General features: G+C 42.1%; 1 protein-coding gene and 1 pseudogene across 4 annotated transcripts in view; one reads left to right on the forward strand and one right to left on the reverse strand.

The window, feature by feature from the left end:
• Nucleotides 1-13,764, forward strand: part of CHD6 (chromodomain helicase DNA binding protein 6) — a 221,311-nt gene that overhangs the window by 76,625 nt on the left and 130,922 nt on the right. For all 3 annotated transcript variants that reach the window (XM_081255208.1, XM_081255206.1, XM_081255207.1), the window contains one exon: nt 12,354-12,874. In XM_081255208.1, the coding sequence (XP_081111334.1) occupies nt 12,354-12,874 (521 nt within the window). The remainder of the gene's footprint in view (nt 1-12,353; nt 12,875-13,764) is intronic.
• LOC308629185 (cytotoxic granule associated RNA binding protein TIA1-like) lies at nt 680-2,628 on the reverse strand (annotated as a pseudogene). Its single transcript has one exon. The product of its transcript is annotated as a cytotoxic granule associated RNA binding protein TIA1-like (transcript).

Raw genomic sequence — 13,764 nt, forward strand, 5'->3', positions numbered from 1 at the left:
AACTCTAATACTGACATATGGATATTCTACAGTTTCACAGCTATCATTTGTACATATCAAAATCAAGTTGATTTACTGTTTTTGAGTAAGTATAACTAGAATATGGCAAATTAATATATTTCTTTGCAGATAACTTTGTATTCAAAGACTACCAAAGTTTGCATTTGATATTTACCTGCAAACAAAACCTTATGAATCTCAATTCTGCATGATGCCTTTAAGGAGGAAATTACATACAAAGTTGCTAACTGTGCAAAATGTTAAATTGCTAAAACATTTTACATAATGAAATGATACATGTAAATGTAGAAGTTGACACATGAAATTAACATGGGTTCATAAGAACTTACCACATTTCAGAGATTTTCTTTAGTAACAAGTTTGTGTTTTTATATATCCTGGTACACAGCAAAGTTTATCACAGAAGATAAAAACCCTTTTAAACAAATTCAACAGGGAATTCTTGAGGCACCTTCTCATATAAAACACAAGATGAATGCAATTATCAATCCATCTGAGAAAAGTTTTCAATCTAAAGATCATTTTTTTCCATTTAAGTATATTTTATAGAACTTTGATAAGGCAAGACAAATTTGTGAAAAAATGTAGATACAAAAATGATGTGAACTAATATCTTATATTTAAGAACCCCAAAGGGAAAACAGTGGAGATAGGGCAGCTCAAACAATGCCTATTTCAGAAAAACCTAAAATAGAATTGTGCATAAGCTGAAGATTACAAAGAACTTCTAGACTCTGCACAGTTTGGGTTTTCCTTTTTTCTTTTTTTTTTTTAGTCTTTATATTACATGTTTTAAATCATATCAGGAATGCAAACTAGAACTGCCCACTACTTCAGTGGAAAAAAGTTCAACATTGTGAAGTTTTCTGCCTCTATTTTTAAAAAGTGGCAACAATCCCTGCATTTGTATATGAAACAAGGATTTGAGAAACTTTATCAAAAAAGGTAACGGAAGGCAAAAATTGGCAGACATCCAGCATATTGTTTCTTTTTAAAACAATGTGGATGGTAATTTCATGATTAAAAAATGAATCTTTTAAATAAATACATTGTATCTGATATTTGCACTGACTGATTTGATAAATCTTTAAGTAAACAAGGGCTTTACTACACTCCCTGTAGCCTTTTAAGCCACTGGCTTTAGGTTCTGGAGTCCTTTTTCACTGGGTTTCATACACTGCGACTCTGCAGGCTGATTAGGCATCATACTGCCATTCTGTCCTGGAGGCGGCTGCACTCCATAATTTGGTCCCATCCATGGTGCAGAAGACTGTTTAAATCCCTGCTGGTTCCATAGCTGGCCATACAGTCCATATGCAGGTACTTGCCAACCATTAGGCATATATTGGCCAATTTGTTGTGCGTTCCCATACCACTGGCCCCACTGGCCGTAAGCTTGTGGATATCCAATTTGATTCTGCTGTTGCATGGGATTTATCATATCAAGAGTTTCTTTGCCCTAGTAGCATTTCACAACATAGCCTTCAATGGTAGTTCCATTAACAGAAACAACTGCATGTGCTGCACTTTCATGGGAATTGAATCGAACAAAAGAATATCCTTTATCTGGAAAGACTCGAAGTTCCATTATTTGTCCAAGTGGCAAAAAAGTCTGACGCATTAATTGTTCTGTTAGCCCAGAAGTGACACCTCCACCATATACAGTACAGTTGCTTGGACTAGACTGATTTACGAGCTCATCATATGATAGCTGTTTGGTGTTTGACTCATATGTACTCTTTGGAACTGGAGGCTTTCGCGTTGCCCAGTTAGTTCTGATTTGTCTTCCACCAAGCCACTGGCCACCCATCTGTTGAATGGAGTTTTCAGCATCCCATCTGTTGAAAAAGGAGACAAAGCCATATCCCTTAGACTTCCCTGATGCCATGTCTTTTACCACTCGGGCATCTGATATTCTTCCAAATGGTGCAGAAGCAGCTTTTGTATCTTCAGTTGTAATTTCTGGACTGAGATCACCAACAAAGACATGGAAATGACCTTGTGAACGCTGTGTGCTGACAACAGTACTACTGCTTGTATCCTCCTTTTGACTTCTGTGGGTGGTTGCCCACTTCACTTTGACTTCCTTCCTTTATCTTCCACCCATTCATAGCAGCTAGTGCTGCAGCTGCATGACGACGCTCATAAAACTCTGCAAAACAATATGGATCATTTCCAGCTGTATCCATAATCATTTTGGGGAATTAAAGCTTCTGTCACGGGCCTCCCTGGTGGCGCAGTGGTTGAGAGTCCGCCTGCCGATGCAGGGGATACGGGTTCGTGCCCCGGTCCGGGAGGATCCTACATGCCGCGGAGCAGCTGGGCCCGTGAGCCATGGCCGCTGAGCCTGCGCGTCCGGAGCCTGTGCTCCGCAACGGGAGAGGCCACAACAGTGAGAGGCCCGCGTACCGCAAAAAAAAAAAAAAAGCTTCTGTCACATCTCAGGAAAGCTTACCGACATAGAGAGTCTTAGGCATTTCGTCCTCCATGGCTGCTGCTGTCGTGGCGGCGCCTCCGGGTCCAGCTCTCTACCCTTTGTTACCTTCACAAATCTTTTGAGCAGCTATGGCTGCGAAATGGAGTTTCTCGGCCGACTGGAGGTTACTGCGCCCCCTTCTTCAGCGGCAGTTACACTAAACCGCCCAGCCCAGCGCGAACAAGGAAGCCCCAAGTCAAGATGGCGGTGAGCCGGGCACCTTAGAGCAGCCCGGGAAGTGACTGGGGCCGCGCAGGCGCAGAAGAATCTTGCACTTTGGACCTCCTGTAATTTAATTTTTTTTAATCGAAGTATAGTTGATTTACAATGTGCCGAGCAATAAGATATTTTTAAATTAAGGTATGTAGATTGTTTTTTAGACATAGTGCTAGTGCACACTTAATAGACTGCAGTATAGTATAAACATAACTTTTGTATGCACCTGTAAACCAAAACATTTGTGTGACTCACTTTACTACGGTATTTGCTTTATTGTGGCGATCTGGAACTAAACCTGCAGTATCTGTGAGGTAGGCCTGTATATACATCATAGCACATCTACCTAGTGGAATATTTTGCTGCTGTTAAAAAGAACACGTTACTGAAGAGAATCCCAAGCCCTCGAAACTACTGTCATTTATGATACCTGGGCAGATTTTTATTTCTTAAAACAACCTGCATATTTAATTTTTTAAACATTATTTAAGTAAGCTTTCATTTCAGTAAAAACATTCTTTACCAAAATTACCCCAACATGAATTTAGGTTCTTTTCTTTTGAAAGTTCATATTGAGACCTTTGGTATGTCAGCCAGTTATTATGTAGCGTCAGTTAGATGGTTTTCATTTACACCTCATAGTATATGTTGATGAACAGGGCAGAGTTTTTATTTAAAACTTAATATTAGATAGGTGGAGGAGCAAGTTAATTAAGTGGAGGAGTTGATCCTGCTTCTCTTATAGGTACTGGTGACAGGCCATACCGATGACTGAACTGCAAGACGTTGCTGAGCATGCTAAAGCAATCCACGGGCTCTAAAACCTATCTTTTGACATACCTTAACATATTTTTGTTTTTCTTGTTCTAATTCATCTTGTGCTCTGAAACATATACTTGAGAGGCCAGAGCAAAGTGATCAGGATGATAAAAGAATGTTGACTCATTCAACATGAGGTATGATAGATGAAACTAAGGTTACATAGCCTGAAGAAGGGAATATTTAAAAGCATCTCTTGGAAAAGAGGTTGACTGTGTCTGTTGCTGGACCTGTAAGTGAGAATGGAGAGTTATAGGTGGACAAGCTTTAGCTCCATCTGAAGAAGACCGTCCTGAGAAGTTGAGCTGCCCAGCTGTGGCCTGCACCTTTTGGGCACTAAACTCCCCACTCCTGGGAGAGACTGGAGAGCTGTTTGCTTGTGTGTCAGAGGCCAGGAAGTGGGCGTTTGGGCTGGATGACCTTAGTGGTACATCCTGACTAGAGTCCTAGGGTTTACCAGGGCATTTATGTATGGTATTTATCTGTGGTACCAACATAAATAGTAGTCTAAGTAGATAGAATTTTTAATTAAAATATTACATAATAATTATATATTACATAGTGGTTCTTTCAGCTCATGTTACTGATATTACTCAATATATCACTAGCTGAAACAGACACAAAACAATTTTTTAAAAATAGAAATAAGCGGCTGAGTTTTAAATTTTATGAATAAAGTGGCTTTGAGTGCATCAACATGCAGAAAACATTGGAATAAAGACAACCACTTTTAAACAGTGAATAGAATTGCCTCATCTCCTGTCCTGACCAGAGGGGCCTGGGAATCTCTGGTAACGAGACCTTGGGCCAACATCAAAGTGGCAACAAAAGATCTAGGATCCGTGACATTTGACAAGTGTCACTGTGACTGTAGAGAATTGCCTCCCTCCATCTAACTTGGATTCACTCTTGGGAAAAGTAGCCCAAAGCTAGTATTCTGAGTATTGTGGGAAAAAAGCAGAAGTAACAGCAGTGAACTTCTTTCCACTTTTGATATGGTTTCTGGTTTTCTCGTTAACTCACTGTCTTTTGCCTCAGCTAGCCCGTCCCTTTACTATTGATACGGTTTTGGATAAATTTTGCCAGTTTTGGGAAACTACGTAACACGTAGTGACCAAAGATCAAAAGTTCTCATTTTGGGAGGAAAACGGAAATATAGTACCCACTGCTAACAGAATGTGTTCTTAGGATGGTGGTTGTAGGTCTTCTGGTAGCTGCCAAGCCCACATTTGATGTTCTTTAACCCTCATCTTGGGATCCTTCTGGGTAGAGTTGAAAAGAGATCACTTATTTAATCTTAAATGTTCTGCTGGATTGTTTGATTCTTCATGTATTATCCCATTCTGGTCTGGGGAACAAATGGATTTATAAAGAAATGGATAGAAGAGGAAAATTAATGAGTTAACGGTTTTCTGGGGGAAAGGTCAGTGAGATACCCGTGGTGCTGGGGAGTGGTTGATGGAAATAAAGTAGAGGTGGTTAGAGAGTCTTGCTAATTCTTATTCTGAGTTTGGTGTATGCAGAACATGAGGCAGTATCGTGAAGTAGTCAAGAGCAGTGGCCCTTAAAACCAGGAGTCAAACCCGGGTTCAAATCTTAGCTCTGGTACTCACTAGCTGTGTGACTTTGGGTGAGTTATTTAACCTCTCTGAACTTCTACTCTATAAAATAGAGTCATATTTGGAACCATAATATACTTCCTCTTAGAGTTGTTTTGAGACGTAATCTGTTTAAGAAACTTAGTATATTGCCTAATACTCATTCCTTAATAAAATCAGGTATTAATAATGATCATTGCTGACATCTGTTTTATCTTTCAAATATCAAAACAATTCTGAGTACTCAGAGTGGCTGTGACTAAAGGTGGAGATATATGAAAAGCACCGTTCCCTGCCCACACATAGTATTCCTAACTCCAGGCCGTGGTCTTGCTGGGCCTTGGTATGTGGAAATGGTATTGGCCAGGGTTTGCTTAAGTTCTGGGCTCAGGGGCTCTAGTAACCCAGAACTACAGTGAAATTACAGGTGGGCCAGACAGGAAGAGGTAGGAAAATAGTCTTATTCTCTCTGTATTTGTTGGCTTACTTGGCTTAGAAGATGTCACAAAAACATTTTAGAAGAGGTCTCTCTTAGCCTTGGTTGGTTGAAACAAACATCATTGCACTTTGACAGATTAGAAAATTGAATCATTTTGAGCTTTTGGTTTGCTCATAAAAGCCATAGTTGTTTGGAAAAAAGCCTCGTGGTTTCTAGAAACAACACTTGTTAACAAACAGGCACTTATTAAGTATTTTCCGTCTCTCGTCCTAACTCTTTCCTGTCAGCATCTAAATTTAATAATCTACCTGCCCCCAGCTTTTGTTACCACGTGGAATTAACAAGGTTTAGGTTGACTTTGCCTAAAGATTTAGAGTAGTCAAAGAGTCTTGAAACGTCGTAAGAGAAAAACCCATCACCACCCCCATCCTGTTTTAAAAGCAAAAATATGAAAATAGAGGTGGAGACTTGACTGACAGGTTCAAGGACTTTGGGGTAGAGGGGCTTTGCAGAAATTACATTGTCAAATCTGTTGATCAGTCTTCAGTCCTTAGCTTACCTGCTCCTCAGCAGCATTTGACACCTGTGATCATTCTGTCTTAAAATGCTCTCATCCTCCGGTTTCTGTGAAGCAACACTTTCTTACCCTTTTCCCCTCCTACATCACTGGCCTGACTGCTCCTTCGCCCTGTCTGTAGGTTCTTCCCCCTCTGGGGACCTTAAGTATTAGTGTTCCGCAGGTTAGGTCCTGTTTCCTCTTCTCTCTTTATCCATTCTTCTTGGGCGGTCTAATTTATTCTCATAGGCATTTCCTTTGGAAAGTGTATCCAAGAGCGTCCTGGACACCTCTGCCTGAAACCGAACTCTTCTCCTCCTGGTGCGAACCAGCTGTGACCATGTGAGGAGCCATATAGGATTGAAATACCTGCTTCATCACCCAAAGCACAGAACTCCTGGGTGTGGAAGGATTGAATATGCTGAATACAGGGGAAAAACTCACAAACACAGAGGGGACACACAGACACATGCACACACTGACATTGTCCCTGTCCCTCCTCAGATGGGTCTTGCTCACTCAGCACAAATCTATTTGCCAAATGAATGAGTCCCAGTGCCATTGCAGTGTGATAAAGGCAAGGATATGTGGGGTTTTCTGTCTTTACTGTATTCCACAGGCAGGCGGTAACTATAAGGAGAGAGAGAAGGTGAAACAATAAGACAATTCTAATTCCAGTTGGAAAGTAGCTTTGCCACCTGGAATGTCCACAGACCAACTCGTTAGTAGTGGTAATTACTTCTTATTTTGTATTTTCATTTTGTTATTTGGACTTTTAAAAAAAGACAGATCTCAAACTTAGTTAAGCTTGTCTGCTTTTTTTTTTTTTTTTTTTTTTGCGGTACGCGGGCCTCTCATTGTTGTGGCCTCTCCCACTGCGGAGCACAGGCTCCGGACGCGCAGGCTCAGCGGCCATGGCTCACGGGCCCAGCCACTCCGCGGCACGTGGGATCTTCCCGGACCGGGGCACGAACCCGTGTCCCCCGCATCGGCAGGCGGACTCTCAACCACCGCGCCACCAGGGAAGCCCCTTGTCTGCTTATTTTTATGTTTAGCTGATTTCTTGATATTAAGTAAGTCTACACAGAGAACACTTTCCTCTCCCTGGGGAAGGTGGAAGACCCTGAAGCGATGGGCGGCAGGGGCTCACTGGGCCGCTCACCGCTGGGTTGAAATTGGAGGAAGCGCTTCTGGGTGAAGGGTGTGCAGGGGCCTTTCCAGCCCGAGTGCAAAGTACACTCTGCCCTGCCCTCAGTCCGATGTAATCACAGTGCTGGCGCCTTTCATATCCGGCCTTTGATTCCTGAATACTGATGATTTGGAGGAGTGTGAATGGTCTGGCAAACAATTTTTCCTTCATTATTAAAGTCTTAAAAATTTTTCTATTACATCTATGTGAAAATTTTTCTATTATAAGTATCTTGAAAGCAATATTCTCATTATTGAAAATTTAGATGTCTATTTAATAAAAAAATGAAAAAAAAACCCCAAATTTGCACAGCCTCAAATGATTAACATTTTGTTTATTTTCTCCCATTCTTCCTTCTGTACACAGGTATTTGTTGTCATTTTTGTTTACAGTACAATTTTGTAGATGTCTTTTTTCTCTTTTTTCAAATTGAAAATATTCATTTCATCCAATCATCATATGATTGAGTTTTACTATAAGCCACAAAGATCTCGGGGAACACCACAAAGTCACTGTCTCATGAAGCTTACCTTCTAATCATGGGAAACAGGTAAAGGCAAACAAATAATAACTTTGAGAAGGTTTTGAAAAAAGAACTGAAAGTTGCCCACAATCTTAACCCCCAGACCTAATGAGGGTATGTGTCCTAAATTTATTTTAAAAAGCTAATGTTGATACAGCCTTCTTAAAAAAACAAAAATGGGATTAGATCATAGGTTTTCTTTTTTTACTTTCCCACATGTTGTGGAAAGTCAACTAAATGTCAACTAAAACTTTGTGTAACAATGGCTGTGTAGTAGTATTCTATATGATGGATGTGCTGTTAATTTAAGCATTTTCCTAAAGGTCGACAAATAGAGTATTTATAGTTTTTTACTCTATTAAAAGTAATTCTGTATCAGATATTCTTATACATCAACCTTTGGAGTATCTAAATGTTTCCTTAGTTCATGTTCTCAAAGAGAAATTGCTCACTTTAAAAGCATATCCAAAATTAAAATTTTAGTATTATTGCTACTCTCCCCTGCAAAAAATCTTTTAATAGTTGATGCTCCTGCCAGCAACATATGAGAGGACCCTTTTCAGTATATTCTTACATTGAATTTTTAAAAATTGAGATACAATTCACATGCTGTAAAATCCACACTTTTAAAACATGCAATTCAGTGGTTTTAGTATATTCACAAGATTGTGTAAAGATCACCACTATCTGATTCCAGAACATTTCATCATCCCCCAAAGAACCTTATGCCCATCACCAAGTCACTCTGTTTTTTCCCTCAACCCCTGGCAACCTCTACTCTACGTTTTGTCTCTATGGATTTGCCTGTTTGGGGTGTTTCATGTAAATGGAATTATACAATATGTGGTCTTTTGTGCTTGGCTCCTTCCACTTAGCATAAGTCTTCCAGGGTCTATCCATTTTGTAGCCTGGGTGATTTTCTTAGATTCTAACTTGACTTTCAAGTACTTGAGTGATTCTTAGGGGGATAACCCAGGTTTGTCCTTGGACCTCTGTTTGGGAACCATTGACTTAGCCTGTAATCTTTCCATTAGTTCTTAAATCCTTTACAACTGACCCAGAACCTGTTTATCTAGATTCACATTTTTAAGTGTCTTTTCTAGGAATATTGTAGGTTGATGATCTTCAATCAAAGAAATGTGTTTTATTACTATCAGGGCAGTTTATGAGTTAGCATTGTTGCATGTTTCATCAGTCAGTCTCTCTAAGTTTTATCCTTGTGTTCCTAGATGCTCATCTCTTTAACTTGTCAATGTAATGTAAAATGTTGTTACTGTGGTCCATCATCTGAAGTCTGTTCCTTTTAGGGCCATTTACAAAATGGTAATTTAATGCCCTTCTTAGTAGAAGTTGAAACAAAGACTTTATTTAGGCTCTTTACCTTTTCCCCCACTGACCTTGAGAAACATGGAAGAAATATTTTTTGTCATATTTTAATCCTCAGCAGATACCTTTTCCAGGCTCCCAACAAGGTGCCTTAAAAATAAAGTCATTTCTGGTGGATTATTGACTTTTGAGATTATAATTTCATATTTTTGGTTACTAATATCTGCCTTTTGGAACACTTCCTCCCTTTTTTTTTTTGCGGAACGCGGGCCTCTCACTGCTGTGGCCTGTCCCGTTGCGGAGCACAGGCTCAGGATGCGCAGGCTCAGCGGCCATGGCTCAAGGGCCCAGCCACTCCGTGGCATGTGGGATCTTCCCGGACCGGGGCACGAACCCGTGTCCCCTGCATCGGCAGGCGGACTCTCAACCACTGCGCCACCAGGGAAGCCCACTTCCTCCTTTTTAACACTGGCTGATTGTGCTGCACGCCTTGTCCCAGCTCTACCAGCTTCCTAGGAATATATCTTGACAAATTGCTTTCTCTCTCTAAACCTCTAAATCTCTAAACAGATTATCTTATCTGTAAAATGAGGAGTGGACTAGACAACTCTCTAGGATTCCTGGGAATAGAATTGCTGGGATATCAGGTAGGTATGTGTTTAGTTTTATAAAGAACTACCTGACCTTTTCCTAAATGGGTTGTGCACACCATCACATTTAACATTTCTAACCAAATGTCATCATGCTGGTCTTGTGGCCTGGTTCCCTGACATGTCATTGAAACACTCAACGAAACAAGCATTTGGCCGGAGGATTCAGACCCAGGCTTCTCTGCTCACTAGTTGTATGGCCTTGGGCACATCACTTAGCATCAATAATCATTCATTTCTCCATATACAAAATAGGCAGCATGGTGCTAAGTTTATAGGGTTGTTGAAAAGATTAGAGATGTCATGAAACATGCTTTACATAATTCTGAGTATATCCATTCAAGGTCTGTCCAGTAGCTGCTAGCTGCTGTTACTGTTATTGCCTAATGCTTGAATATCCAGTTACCACCACGCCTGCCTGAGCTACCTGCTCAGCTTTTTGGAGAGCCCCAAAAAGAGAGACCTTGACATGAGGTATGAGTTGAGGAGAGGGTCTCACTTTGACCTACAGAGTGCTGCCTTGATGGAATTAGGTCTTCAGTGTATTGTCTTTTAAAGCCTCTTTAATAAACAAACCTGTGTCTCTTGCTTTTTTAGTGTGTCCACCCTTGCATGATAAGCAAAAACTTATTCCTTGAGGGGCAAGTGTCCCTGGCACATAATTAAGTAACATCCCAGGGATGGTTATGCGGTCATAGGATCCCAGCTTTAACTGGGTACCTGTTACCGTACTGTTGAGTTTCTTGATGTCTTTTCTTTTCTCTCTTTCTTTCTCTTTCTTTCTTTCTTTCTTTCTTTCTCTTTTTCTTTCTTTCTTTCTTTCTTTCTTTCTTTCTTTCTTTCTTTCTTTCTTTCTTTCTTTCTTTCTCTCTTTCTCTCTCTCTCTCTTTCTTTCTCTCTCTCTCTTCCTTGTTTCCTCCCTTCCTCCCTTCCTCCCTCCCTCCCTTCCTCCCTCCCTTCTTTTTTTGTCTTTTTATTGTGGTAGAAAACACATAATTATAAAATTTACCATCTAAACCATTTTCTTGTACTTTATTGATTTAAATTTCTTTTAAGTTTACTTAGCTCCTCTTTTTCCTAAGCCCTAAGCACTGAATCAGCAATGAGGTAGTCAAACTGAATTGTTTTCCCTTTTGTTCCCCCCCAAGTAGTGAGTCCTGCCAGAATGACCAGTTCCCTCTGGATTTAGGCTTGTTTATGACACTGGACTTTATTTATGATAAAAATCCAAAAGAATCCTCCTTTTCTTTCATCGTTTTCTCCTGGGATTCTCAGTGTTACGTTTGGGAGTATCAGACTATGAAAGGGAACTGGGAAGAGCAGCAGGGAAATATGCAGCTGAGTTTTGCACTCCCCGTCAACTCCAGGGTGGGCCAGGAAGTCTGAGCAGAGATTGGTAACCAGAACGCCAGAGAGAAACCACACCATCTGGCAAGTGTCTGTGCCCTTCCGCACAGGCCAGGCCCCTTGGTAAGAGAGCAAGCTACTCACAAATGGGGCTGGTCCTAAGCCATCATCCAAAGATGATTGTAACCATCTTCCTGGAAAGCCTGCTTGTCTCTCCCTAAGTTATTTCTTTGTTCCCTGAAACTAGCACCCACATTATTATCAGATTATTGGCAACCCCAGCCTTGTTATGAAATGACAAATGTACTTTGTGACACCAGGCCTGAAAACATGAGATATACCTTCTGCTTCCAAAGGGATGTTTCCTTAAAAGTTGTCATGTTAGGAGGCTTCACTTTTATTTGGTGGTGCTCCAAAACAGCTTTGAAATGTTCTTTTAGCATTGCCTTCAACACCTGTGACACTTTCTTTCTAAAGGCAGGTATCACTGTAAAGCATCCTGCCGTACGTTAGCTGGTTTTTGCAAGTGGTCAGAGGTTATCTGCTGCTGAGTCTGGTGACAGAGTTAGATGATCATACAGAAGAACACTATTTTTAGTTAAAAATAAAAGGTATAGTTTTGAATGATCCAGATGTTCTCATTGACAGTCAAACCAGGTGAATGTTAATGCTGCTTGATGATATGTGAGAGCAGAGATTTGGGGAAATAAAGCAACACGTTGAGGTTGACCCCACGTCCTTATCACCCTGGTGACATCACCTTTATTCATGAATACATTTGAACAGTAACTTGTATATCAGCATGATAAATGCCACTCGGGGTCAGAACAGTGTGCCTAGGATTCGTGTCTGCTAGCGGAATCTAAAGGTATTTTGTGGGAGACTGTTGTTGCCAGTTCTAGAAATGGAGTTTAAAAAGGTGTTTCAGATTTCTGCACGTAACATGGAAATCCTTCAGGTTTTTACATACAAATTACCTACATAATATACTAACAACTTAGTCCACAAGGGCAAAAGCAAACATAATGTGTGTCCTGTTTGCCACTCTGTGCCCATGACCTAGCACGGGAGGAGCTGCCACATCGCAGGCACTCAGGAGGTGTTGAACAAGTCCATGCATTCGAAGTTAATACCCCTATTTGTGTGAAGCTGGCAGTGGAAGAGTAATATGCTTGTCTCTCTCTCTTTTGCAGTTGTCAAATTTAAAAGTTCTGAATCACTCCCCAATGTCTGATGCCTCCGTCAATTTTGACTACAAATCCCCCTCCCCGTTTGACCACAGCACTGATCAGGAGGACAGAACTGAAGATGTTGCCCATCCCTGTCTGCCCCAGAAGGACCTGCACGCTGCTGAAGAGGACGCTGAGACCCTTTTCCCCAGGAAAACGACATCCCATAACGGGACGGAGGACAGTGGAGGAGGAGGCACTGGCGTGAAGAAGAAACGGAAGAAAAAGGATCCAGGAGAGCAAGAAGGGGCAGCAAAGGGAAGCAAGGACAGGGAGCCCAAGCCAAAGAGGAAGCGTGAACCTAGAGAGCCAAAGGAGCCCAGGAAGGCCAAGGAGCCCAGGAAGGCCAAGGAGCCCAAGGAGCCCAAGCTGAAGGACGGGGCCAAGAAGGTGCGGAAGCCCCGGGAGGCCTCGGGCCCCAAGGAGGCCAAAGAGAAGAGGAGCGGCCCCGACTCTGCAGCCAGGACGAAGTCCAAGAAGGCCAGGTGCGTCCCTTTCTTCCCGTCCCGAGCCCCGGGCTCTGCCTCCACAGAGAGGCTGGCCTTGGCCTTACTCCAGCCCCCCTGGACATGACTTCCCCACTTTCAGCCCAAGTAAACCACCTTCTCACCTCCTTAATTAGTACCGTGCCTGCAATTTCTTGCCATTCCCTTTGGATTAAGGAGAAGTGAAGTGTGTTAGCACACGCAGGGTGTCAGGGAAGGGGCGTCACAGGTGTGATACGGGGAGGGCAGCGATTTGGGGAACGGCCACCGTGTAGGCTGGCAGAGGAGCAGCTGTCAGGAGGGCGCACAGTGCTGGGGTCTGGGAGAGCCGTGGGTGCGCGCAGAGTTCCAGGCAGAAAAGGGCTGCCTGGCTCCCCTGGGCTGCGAGCTCTCTAGTGCAGGCCCACGCCTGGTCTGTTTCTCTCATTCGGTGTCTAACACGGTGCCTGACATGTCAGCAGGTGCTCAGGAAACCGTGAGTCATCGAGACCAGAGGAGACAGACCGTAGTGACCTGTAGAGAGAGCAGAGGGCGTGGGGACAGATTGGCTGCCGGGGTGATGTCGGGGGCCCTGGCTGTAGATCCTGTCAGGATCCAACCATACACTTTATTCGGGGAGTTAAACATTTGTCATCTGTATACAAATGTAACGTTCGTCGTTTCGTCTCTTTCTAAATTCTTGGTGAAGAATATTTAAACTTTTTGAGGACGTAGAAAATAAAAAATATATAACCTCTGTATATTTAAGGGGAATTTAAGGAATTTAAGTTTCTAAAGTGTAAGTGCAGAGGCAGAGTATAGACCAGGGGCACCCATTAAAGATGCAGAGGTTGATGCAATTGCTAACAGAATATAAGGTAATGGGGCCATCAGACCTGTACAGGGTCAGG

This window comes from Mesoplodon bidens, assembly GCF_964165515.1.
Source record: "Mesoplodon bidens genome assembly, chromosome: 15".
Lineage (NCBI taxonomy): Eukaryota > Metazoa > Chordata > Mammalia > Artiodactyla > Ziphiidae > Mesoplodon > Mesoplodon bidens.